At 32.5% G+C, this 12,611-nt stretch overlaps 1 protein-coding gene across 1 annotated transcript in view; it reads right to left on the reverse strand.

Moving 5' to 3' along the window:
- LOC143229137 (Y+L amino acid transporter 2-like) overlaps nt 1-12,611 on the reverse strand; it is a 75,069-nt gene that overhangs the window by 53,317 nt on the left and 9,141 nt on the right. The window contains exon 2 of the mRNA XM_076461010.1: nt 4,488-4,613. Within this exon, the coding sequence (XP_076317125.1) occupies nt 4,488-4,613 (126 nt within the window). The remainder of the gene's footprint in view (nt 1-4,487; nt 4,614-12,611) is intronic.

Below are 12,611 nucleotides of genomic sequence, written 5' to 3' on the forward strand. Positions count from 1 at the left end.
AAACCAGCCGTTTTTACATATATATTTTTCTCTACAGGTGGGTTTTCTCGTCATCACTGATTATCTCATACTCTTCTTTCTTTAATTTTACTTTTATTAGCAGTACTGTAAGAATGTTTATTGCCTAAACTTTTATTATAGAGGTAGTTTTGTAGTACTAGTTTAGTATATCGACTTAGAATTAACTTAAAACTCTTAAGCTAGCCAAACTTTACAATATGTTATTTACAATGGATTTTAAACGTTATCTTAACGCATATTCAATGGCTATACTCATTACAGAGTTGATATTTAGTTTTCATATAAGTAGTTTGATTTCATAGGAATTGAACATTAATTAAAATCAAAGGAAAATAAACGAATAGTTTATAATACTAAAAAAAAAAAAGGTTAAATACATAAAAAATAGGTAAACTAACATTTCAACAAGTATATTGTAAGTAAATTCTGCTAAAAGTTGCAAAGCTTTGTTAACAATCACTAGCATGTGACGTCGAGTTTCTGAAAAGGGAAATGGATATATAATACACGTTGACAAAAACTGAACATGAGTAAATTTTTAACAGTTATTTCTACAAAATTAACGTTCTTAAACCAGCACAACTGCAACTGATTTACAATTAAATCTTAAAGTTATTACATAAGCATCAAATTTCGGAAGTTAAGGCATTTCTTTACAATTGTTTGATACCCGATTAAGAAAAAAACCGACAAAACTACACAAACATCTTAAATTTCAAGCAACCGAACTCGCTTCATCGCGCCTTTCCACCCCTATAGTTGTATAATAAACTAGCTACAAGAACGAAGGTCTGGCTAACTTCTACATAGTTGAAAACAAATGATTTTTGGCTCAACAGACACTTACAATTACACTATAACGCCAATAATTTACCCTACGAAACTAAGCCTAACCTAAGTTGTTAAACATTCAATTTTTAATTTTTATTTATCTCAAAAGACGCTTAGTCGAAGTAATAATTTCAAAGCGTGGTTACATATTTTTATAGAGTTATGAATAATTTGTTTTCAAGTATCATATTAAGAAAATCACCTTCTGATTATGATTACGACGTACAAAGACGCTAAACTGCGTCTTAAACATACGACATATACACAAGTTATGCCATATTAAATAAAACTATCAACGCATTAAAAAGCAAGCAAGCTGAATAAACATTTTCTGTTGAAGCATTTAACTAAAGAGTTACTACCTGTTTCTAAAAATTAATCTGGTCTACTTTTTATGTTTGTTTTTAATAAATTTATGAAACACCAAAGGTTTGATAATAGATAATATTTATAATAGATAATATTGATAATAGATAGCCTATGTTTTAAGTATGGTGATGGTCGTTACTCCGAATAAGTTTTTTTCTCAACAGTTAAACTGTTAAATTAATTGTTTCCTTAAATTTGTAAAATTTTATGATAAAATCAGAACAAGATAGACCTAAACTACTGTAATTTTATGATAAAATCAGAACAAGTTACAATCTAAACAACTGTAATTTCTCGTGAATTGAAAAATAATATTTATCAACATTTCCCCGATATTATTTTATTGTACTCATGAATAGTGTAGCTACATGTCCGGCATATTTACGTATAAGGATTGTATATGGGATTTAACTATTCTGGGGGAATGGATAAATAACATTATTATTCCAGAGCACTATGAGAAAAAAATGTTATAACCCCGACCAATTAAAGACGCTGATTGCTTCCAGTTAGTGAAATTATTTTGTCACTGAGCCAATGCATTGAGTTGTACCAAAAATGTAACCTTTAATTTGCGGTTACATTCATCTATTATGGGCTCACGGATGTGTTTGTTCATTCAATTCTGACTTTTATTTAATTCTCGGTCCCTCAGAATATTGGAAGGTCCCCGTAGATACCGCAATGTACATCGCTAGACATGTGAAAATACAATAGTTCCTATAACTTAAGATTTGTATGCTTAAATAAAATAACGAGATAATTCCACGTAAATACTAACCTGCTTATTATTTACAAGTTTTCGACCTCGCTACAGCGGGTAACATACACACACACACACACACACACAATGTAATGCTACACAAGAGATGTCTACTATTATCTGTTCCTAATTTTGAACTGACAGAGGGAAAGCAACTAGTAAACAGAGCCAATTACCAACTACAGAACTAGTCTGTCCAACTAATGGAATTTCACTGTCACTCTTATTGTATTCCCATGGGCTTTTAACTAAAAAGGTTTTTTTTGTCCTTTTCTTTAAGTGACAATGTTAACAGGTTCAGAGTTTGGGCATGCTATCTACATAATCAAGCCCAGTTAATTTTTAAATAAAAAAAATGTTGAAGTTTAGGTGGTAGCCACAAAAAGAAAAGAAAACGTGTATAAATTTGCATGATTATTATTATTTGTAATTTCATATTATTCTGTTTATATTAAAAATAAAATCACAATTACAAAAATAAAAAGGCAATTACGATTGTTAACATTTGCTGCTAGAAGATTAGCTGCCTATCCAAAAATAGACTAATTATATAATGGTCAATAAAGAATTTCTTTCTATCTGGTTAGACTCACACGTATCTATAAACCGATTTACAGTAATCACATATGAAGTAAGTACAAAGGCGGAGCATCCTTCGTCTATGTGAAACTAAGCTTCTACAGAATTTTCATTAATTTGCAAAGTAAACTGGAGCTCATACAAAAGTAGTGACAACTTGAATCTCACAGTTTTCACGAAATATTTTATTTATTTGAATGTATTCTCCAACGACAACTTTTTACTCGCAAACGACCAGAATATTTAGTTCGTCAAATTCACCTTCACAGATATATTATAGAATATAGGGCGATTAAAAAGTCAAAACAAAACAGTCTAGAACGAACCATTTTAATATAGTGATTAAGTATTGTGCTCACATGCAGATTCCACTGGTTTCTGGACATTAAAATTAGGGTAGCATATAATGGCAAACAGCCATTACAGTACCATTAGTAACAGAAGTTAAAAATAACATCATGGGACTGAAACAACGGATCCACTGATGGCGTTGTACTGCACCCTGGACACACCACAGGACTAACAAGATGTAAGCCCTCAATTGATGTTGTTGTCAACGTGTTGATGAAAAGTTCTTAGGTTTGGCCGTTATGGTCCCTTGACCTCATACGTGTTGATTACTGACGATGCCATAATCTAGTAACTGCACGTATGTATTCCTAACAGTTTCTATAGTATTGCAGTGACATACTGCAGTATCCAATATCACTGTTGGAATGGTGAAAGAAACTGAAAATGATGGTTTGTTTGTAATTAAGCACAAAGCTACACAATGGGCTATTTGTGCCTTATAAACTACGAGTACCGAAACCCGGTTTCTAGCGGTATGAATCCGCAGATATACGAAAATGATAGTGGCAACATCGTTTATTTGAAATAGTGACGTCATTTAATGACATTTGCAAAAACAAATGAAATGCATTTCCATTATCACTTACACAGTTACACAAAATCTTTCCCTCACGTGTTAAAGATTCACCTTACGGTTGATTGATTGTTGATTGATTGATTTAGTGTTTTATGGCACAAAGCAGCGAGGCTATCTGCGCCAGACATTCGGTAAAAATGTAAAAAAATAAATAAATGTAGTAACAGACATAAATGGAACTGAAGGTAAAACAAAAAGGTATAAAACCAATGTTGACACCTAGTCTACAATGTTAAGATAAAAGGTAGAGTATAAGAAGTTGTAAGGTATTTACTCTAGCAAAAAGGTAATGATCATAACCCGCCAGGAAGATTAACAGGTAAGTTCAAGAACCACCGTCAATCACCTGAAGTTGGCCTTCCAGTCCTGGTTCTGGGTTATGTGTCATAGCAGCTATTATCAAAATGTAAAAGAAAGTAAAGTTTTAAAGACACTCCGCAAAATCGTAATAATGAGTAGCCAAATGTCCAGTAAAAGGATAAAGTCAAGTAAATAGAGTAAAATTTGTAGAAGTAATTGAAGATAAAAGCAAGACGGCAATTAAGACAGAAAATGGCGTAAAAACCAATGTTGACATCCAGTCAACAAAGTTGTAAAGAACTACCTGTAGCAGAATGGTAATGATCGTAACCCGCCAGGAAGACTAACAAGTAAGTATAAAACCACCGTCAGTCACCTGAAGTTGGTCTTTCCAGTCCTGGTTCGGGTTATGAGTCAATATGGCCAGTACTAAAAAGTTAATTAGTAAAAGTGTGAAATGATATGCAGTAAAAGTATAATAACAACTCGCCAGGATGACTAACGAGTAGTTCAAACGGATAGTTCACCTTACGGATCGCTACAAACATCCATTATTACTTTATAACTAACCAACAATTTCCCATACAATTATGAAAACTAACGATGTTTACCCTAGACAATGTATATCTAATAACATTACGATGATTCTCTGACAGATTTTTTAAATCTTAGCTCCACAACTTGTATATCACTTACCAAATCCTAGCAGCACAATACCGGTAAGAATTATAGTAGCTAAGGCTAAAAGTTTCCCATAGGTGAAAATATCTTGAACCCGAGTTGACCACTTCACGTCCCAGCAGTTCACAAACGTTAGAAGGCCTACAAATAAAAACAATTATTATGAGTGTCTTGAGGAAAAATTATATATAATGTTTACTCACCGGAATACAAGATATCGCTATACAAAAATATGCAAAATAATAATACTTAATGATTAATTATTCGTAAATAGTGATATTTCGTATTGTATAGTTTTTCTTACTGCACAGTGGCGTCTTCTGGCATCGGCAGTGGGCGCGGACGAGAAGAGATTAATGAAAGAAACACCTAAGGGCGATAAACTAAGAAGCTTTATGGACAATTTTTTTTTTTTTGTAGAACGTTTTCGTAAATCTGCGTTTTTAATAAATTCAAAATTCCAAGTTAAATTTAATCGTTTGGTCCACTGACAAGGTTTATCTTCGCAATCGAAAAAATTAACGATTTCTACTATCTTATCAATGATTACAACAGTGAAAACAAACTGAAACTTTGTTAAATTACTTTATCAAAAAAAAAAAAGTCAACAAAACTTATATGAAGTCAAATTTGAAATCTCAACATTTCAGTTACAAGTGTTTGGAGTTAATTTGAGGGGGAGATCATACAGAATTTTCAAATTTAAATTGCCATCATTTTGTCCTTGTAAAAAATCGAGTTACTGGTCTGGAAAAACTTGCCAAAAATCAAATTTCAGAGGGCTCAATAAAATGCAATTACATATTTTGCAAGAATGCACAATTTAACCAATTTATTCCACTAGTACTTAAAAAAGTACAGAACACAGGGAAAGCAAGAGAATTTATTTACTTATTAACTATGCTGACAATGAATGCAATCTGAACAGAATCAATATGCACATAATACAGTATAACACTGGATACATTTCGTGAAATATCAAACCACATTGACACACCCGTTAATTTTTATTTACAAGGCAATAAATTCATCTGATTTTCTCTTAATAATAACATGAGTAAATCATAAATGTGTTCCGTAATACTCAACATTATCTACAACACAAAAATGTGTGTTCCTAAACCGTTACATAGTAGAACTTGCTGTCGGCTGCCGTTTAATAGAGAAAAAGGTCTTTATACTGAAAAATAAACTATGTAAATTCACATGAAAATATTTTATGATGGCTTAACGATAACAAACTCTTTATGCGTTTTGCAAAGAACTCTTGCCAGTGGTAATTTTAGAATTCATATATTCCCTTACTCTTTGTGGTACCTTACCACAAATTGAGAGAGCCTACGAGTTAAAAAAAAAAAAAATTATGCTTTAACCCTATTCCTAAAAACGGGGATTACCAGTTTTAAGAGCACATTTTCGCACATAAATGCCCAAGAATCACTACGTACAAAGTACATACAGTAGGGATGTTTTTTTAAACACAACTTTCTATTATGCAGTTTTTTTTATCTGTGAAGCTCATTTTTTTACACTGAGGTATCATACGGACTCTACAAATTATCTAAATGCTCAGAGCTGTATTTTAACATGAAATTCTGAAACTAGGTGAAAATGTTAAAATATAAATACAGCTTCAGTGAATAGCTTATACCGAATCTTAACACAGAAACATGGCATAAGCAAATGCGTTAATAAGCTATAATAGTTTCTCTAAATACTATAAGAATCTTCCTTCCGAAGATTGTTACGACCTGCTTTTACACGTTGTTGTTTACTTGGTGATTAGCTGAAAAGACAGCATGACTAAACCGTTTTTGTTTTTTCTTGGTGGGATCTTCTGGATTTAGTTGTCTAGTAATTAAAACATTGGATTCGTATGGAATATAACGAATACTCGTTTTATTTTCCAGCTGTTTAAGTTATGTAAGTTGTGTACACGTGGCTTTTGGCGATTTTCTAAACAGAGATCCTTCCCGATTATGTTGCGTACTGTGCCTTGGGCAACTGGAACTTTCGCCATTCAACTGTGTTCGTGGAATCCAAATTGTACAAGACGCTCCACTTTGCAAAACCACGGTTAAGGTAGAACTTGTTGCAAGTCTCTTTCTGGACGTTCTTGGGGCCCCAAGTTGATCCATATTCCTTTGTTTTCCAATGTTTTTAAGTATAATGATATTTACGTCTTAGATAGCGAAATCCCCAATCTTAACACATATTTATTATCTGATGGATGTGTTTTGCATCGGAAAGAGATGTTACATACCTTTCCCAAAATGCCTAACAACGTCAAACTGTATAGTTACGGATATGTCGTTCCACTGCCATTTTATATTGGCTATAGTTGTTACGCGATATGTCGCTTTGCGTATTCAAAATCGGTTCAGATAGCGTACTAACCCTTTTATATAAATACCAGTTTTATTAGTTTTTAGCGTAAAGTAAAATAAATCTCAAACCGTCATTAAGAAATAGTTCTATACTGTTGTTAGGAACAGTGTAAAAAGCAGGAAGCAAACACTTGTATTGAAACAAACATTTATTTATAACCAAACAAACATTTCGTTTTTAATTAGAAACTGTAAGAAGCACCCATCCAGCTGTATCCTAACAGATTTATTATTCTTCATCAGTATATCTGCTGTCAAGCAAAAGGATACATAATTGGCTATAAGTACTCTGCCCACCGCGGACATCGAAACCCACTTTTTAGTGTTATAATATCTGAGGGGTGCTTAATACACAGTCGAAATAAACACATTTAAATATTTATTTTCTTTATTACTCTCAAAGATTAAAATTGCCCTTTGTCTTTGGAATTATTTTAGCAGTCTTGGTCTGATCAAATGGTATAATAATATATATATAAAAGAAATTATAACTTTAGTAATCCATATAAAAAGTCCCTACAATTATTATTATTCCACAGAAACATACAAATTTAATATGAAAATCTAATTCATATTGTTTGTCAAAAAGCATTTGGCACGAAATATGCCCTCACAACAGCTATTTATTTACATCAGTCAAAAGGATCTGACATCCAGAGTACAAAATTAATTACATATCAATAAGCTAAAATTTTGTACTTGAAAACAAAAAATCTCAGAACCGTTCTGCAAGTCGCTATGCAACGGCTAAAAAAACACGACAAATAAGTTATATTTTGTTTAACGTTGTATGTAATGTTTTTATTTTTCAACCCACTATAATTTAAATTTTAAGTGTGTGAACTGAAACTATAGTACAGTGGTTTCCGAACTTTTTTCACTGAAGTACCCCTAACTCACCTTAATTTGCGCGACACCCCTAGCAACTTATAGCAGCATACAGTTTGGAAACCACTGCTATGGTAGATATCCTGAGCTAATAACGATTTTCTCATCACTGAAAGGAAAAAAAAAGTCCTTGCTACAAGTATAAGCATGTTGGAACTTTCCGAGATTTATTCAAAACATTGTGTATAAACATGAACAAATTTGTATAGCAACATATTTTATCATACAGATACTAACAAACACGATTTTATCATCTTAAAACATCTAAACAGTGGTAAAAAATTATTGTATACTGAAAGCGTAGATAGTCCGACAGTTGTCACAGTTTTTCAGCTTTTTTTACGAGTTCTTACAGAACTGTCGAACTGCACAATCTTCTACAATACCCGACGCTGACAACATCACTCTCTACCTATTTACGTAAGGGGTTTGATCCCTCTCTAAATTATTTCAGAAGTCATATATTTTGTGGGGGGGGGGATAGTGCATTTCTACTTGTGCAATATACACAAATTTGTCGATTTCTGTGTTTTGGATATTAAAACAAAAATCTGTACGAACAACTAACATTGTGCTAGAAACCAATATAACGTTTCTACTTATTTTATTGTAAATGAAATTCCTATTTGTTACACTGGATATGTAATTCATGTCTGCTCCCATCAACTAATTGGGCAAAGATTCTTGGTAAAAACAAGCCTAGTTCTTTTCTTGCTAATATACACAGTAGCGGTTGACAGGAAGTCAAAGTTTGTGTGTGTGTGTGTGCGCGCGCGTAATATATGTATATACAACACTGCAACGCTTGTAAAGTACACTTTCATAAATAGCTATTATTTGCAAAACAACAAACGAAACAATATTATGGAATATATTAATCTCAACTGTTTTCCCTGAAAAACAAAATCTTTAATGTAATAATTAATATCTGCAAATTTATCTCGTGAACTTGTATAAACTTGTAATAATAGTAATGATATATAAATTACTTGTTCTCGTTTAGTGGTTCCCATTTTATGTTACAATTCTTAATTCCAAGGAACAATACCTTAAATTTGATATTTTAATGTAAAATAATTAAGTATTTCACTATTACCTTAATAAGTTTAAAGATCTAAAAAATCTGAAACATTAATTCTACACACAAAAAATGATCACATGATTATACTAACATTGAGAAGCCAACATACTCTGCAAAAGAGCATTCACTCACTACAAAGTTGTGTTCAAGCATACCGTTAGTTACTTATTTATTAGCCACAGTTGAGTATCATTAACAAAACTAAATTGTTGGCAGTATCTTTACGATACATATTTATACAATAAAATCACTCAGAAACACCAAAACATAAAAATGTAATCTATCTGTAGAATTATATAAAACTTAATAGTTCCAGAACATATTTTATACTGCACATATCAACATAATAAGACTGACTCAATTGCATTTTATAATGCACTTAGGATATTTCCAATACAGTATCTGTATATTCACATATAACTGTATGCGATATACACTTCATACCAAAATCGTAAGGCCAATAAACATAAAACATGCATTTTGCATTATTAGACTCAACCACTTATTTGAGTAGAGCTTCGAAAGATGATAATAAAAAAAGGGAAAATAAAAATTAAAAAAATTTTAGCATTTAATAAGGAAAATATGAACAATATTAAATTAGCCTAAATACTAGCTGGTCAAAAGTTTAAGACCATACCAAAAAGAAGTCCTAAACAGGGTAGAAAATGCCCAACAAGAGGTCTCTGTAGTGAGTTGCACGGCCGTCATTGCGAATAACTGCAAACATTCGCTTTGGCATGGTTGATATAAGAGTTTGCAGAAGGCTGGCTGGAATGTTATTCCAAGTGGTGAAGATGGTTTCACGAAGATCATGCACTGTTTGAAATTGACGTCCATTTCTATAGACTTCGCTTACCATCCACCCCCAAACATTTTCAACTGGGATCAGTTTGGACAAACACGCTGGATTGTCCAAACGAATCACGTTATTCGTCATGAAAAAGTTCTTTGTCCTGCTGACATTGTGGATTGCAGCATTGTCCTGCTGAAAGATCCAGTCATTTCCATACAAGCGAGGGCCTTCAGTCAATAAGGATGCTATCTCCAACATGTCTCCAGTGGGATATCCTTATCGTGCCAGTAACGTTGGAAGCCATCTGGACCATCCAGGTTAATTTTTTCTCATCAGAGAAGAAAACCTTCTTCCACTTTTCTACGTTCCATGTTTGGTGCTTCTCAGCAAAGTTTAACCGAGCTGTTTCATGGTGTGGAAGGAGGTGTGGCCTTTGAAGATGTTTACGGTTTTTAAAGCCTTTCTCTCGTAGATGCTGTCTTATTGTTCTTGAGATGCATTCTGTGTCCGTAAGGGCCTTAATGTGGTTCGACGATCGGCTGGTGTCTTGCCGGAGAACCTCGAATCCTCCTACTCAACGTCGGCGAAATTTGACCGACAAACTTGAACTTCTCGTTCTGTATCCCTCAGGGTTTTAAGAAATTTGCAACAGCAGTTTTACTACGCCAAATCTCACCAGGGATGGCACGTTGAGAGAGACCTTGCTTTTGCAGCTCGACAATTCTGCCACTTGTTGCCATGTTTTTACCCAATGTAACACAGGCGATGTCAGTGGGAGATCTTGACAACGCTAATGCTTGAAAACAAATGACTAAATTTCGTTACGTATTCACCGATTAACGATTCGTTTCAGTATGGTCTTAAACTTTTGACCAGCTGGTATTCAGGCTAATTTCACAGTGTTCACATTTTCCCTATTAAATGCTAATTTTTTTCCTCCTTTTCTTATTTTCATCTTTCGAAGCTCTACTCAAATAAGTGGTTGAGTCTAAGAACGTAAAATGTATATTTTTTCTTTATGTTCATTGGGCTTAAGATTTTGGCCAGCAGTCTATATGATTATCCATGTACAAACTGGAGAAACTAAGTTGTTATAATGTGGGATATGGAATATCAGGTGTTTTTTTATGACAACCTGGACATTTCGTTTTTCAATAAACAATTTTTTCACTTCACAACAAAACACATTTAATAAGAAAACTAAATTAAACTACTAAAAACCGAGGGTGATGCTTTGAACCGAAATTAGGGATGTTTTTTTTTCAAATATGTGTATGTTAAGAAATATTTATCCTAAAATGATAAAATAATACACAAGGTGTTCTTTTCTTACATAACAAGAAAATACTCAATAGCATCGGCACTTGAAATTATTTTAGATAGAATTAGGGTAAACTGATCAACAATACTTTTCTTTTTACTTCTTTTTTCATTAGATATATTCTTAGGCGCCAGCAATACCACGCGCGGGGCGTGTGTATACCCGATTCGATTTTCTTACTCATCAAGACTACCTTCAAATTAAAATTGTCTTAGGTAGGATTACAGTAAATTAATTTATGAGAAAGGATTTGCTCTCCTGAGTCCAAAAACTATGATTAGACGTCAAATTCGTTAATAGATGACGGAGCTACGAGAGAAAAGTTTTTACTTAAACAAAAAACCAAAAGACATTCTATGAGCCACTAAGCCGCGGCAAAAAAATTAGTGCTAAATTTCTGTAGTATAACGATACAAATTTTCTCATGAAGTGCAGTAAATCTTAATGTCAGAGCTGCGAAACAGGAGTTTAACAAAAATATGTGGAAAAGTTATGCTATAACATACAGCTATAGAATTTGTAAAATAGAAGTTTTTACAATTTTAAAAAATTGTATTCGTGAAATAAACTGAGCTCAGTTATCTTATCGTACTACTTTTTCAGTAAAACAACGCCATATATTCAATACCCAAAATAAACATTAATTATCGTTCATAACGGTATTTTATTCAAAAAGGTTTTCGTAACTAAGTGTACATTACTTAAATTGTTTTATCTTTTTTTGTAATAAAAAGGTTTATTTTGTAAAAACAAGCGTCATTACAATATGATTATTGTCTGAAATAACAAACTTAAAAGTGGTATGATTACGATAAGCCAGTGGTGTGCTAAGTAAATGCTCTTTAAGGGATAAGATGAAAAGGCAAATATTTGACTGATATGAAAATACTAAAAAATGGAAGAGATATGAAAGATCTTAAGTTACGATTGAAACAAGTTTCGGTGTGGAATTGGGTTTAATGTAATAATATCAAGCTCGATACTTTTTCACTTCAAGCAGAAAGTTTCATTTATATCTACTAATATATATAAACACTGAAACAAAAACATGGCAAATAAAAGTTACGGCATACTAGTCATTGTATTTGTTTTATATCTACATTTATTAGAAAGAAACTTTTCGGGTTTTAATTTCTTTGTTAATTATATCCCTTGACATATTTGGGTTTCTGTTGCTGTTAAAATATGAAACAGCACAAGAAAAAATAGTAGTAAAACACAACAGTCATATTTAATAACGTATCTCAAAGCAACAGTGTAACAACACTAATGAGAGCACCAGCAAGACGAGCCAATTTTATTTTTTAAACATGCACTTAAATCCCACGGCATGAAATATAAAGGAACTAGAAAAGAACACACAAAGAGACAATGTATACATAAAAATATACACATTTCCATAAAATTAAATATCTGTGGAATAATCTAAAACAGTTTTTATATCTTTGTAAAAAATGAGGGACAAGAATTGCCACTTCCATCACGTAACCCTAACCTCACATTTCATAACTAAATGAAAGAAAGAAATTTTACAAATTCAAGCTTTTCCAACAAAGAGGCAGGAAAGCGCAACCACACGTCAGTAAATTCCTTTGTGACCTAATCAAAATTAAGATATTTCATGAAACGAATTCATGGTGTATTCATGGAATAATTATTGGTGAAA

Source organism: Tachypleus tridentatus, chromosome 10, assembly GCF_004210375.1.
Source record: "Tachypleus tridentatus isolate NWPU-2018 chromosome 10, ASM421037v1, whole genome shotgun sequence".
NCBI lineage: Eukaryota > Metazoa > Arthropoda > Merostomata > Xiphosura > Limulidae > Tachypleus > Tachypleus tridentatus.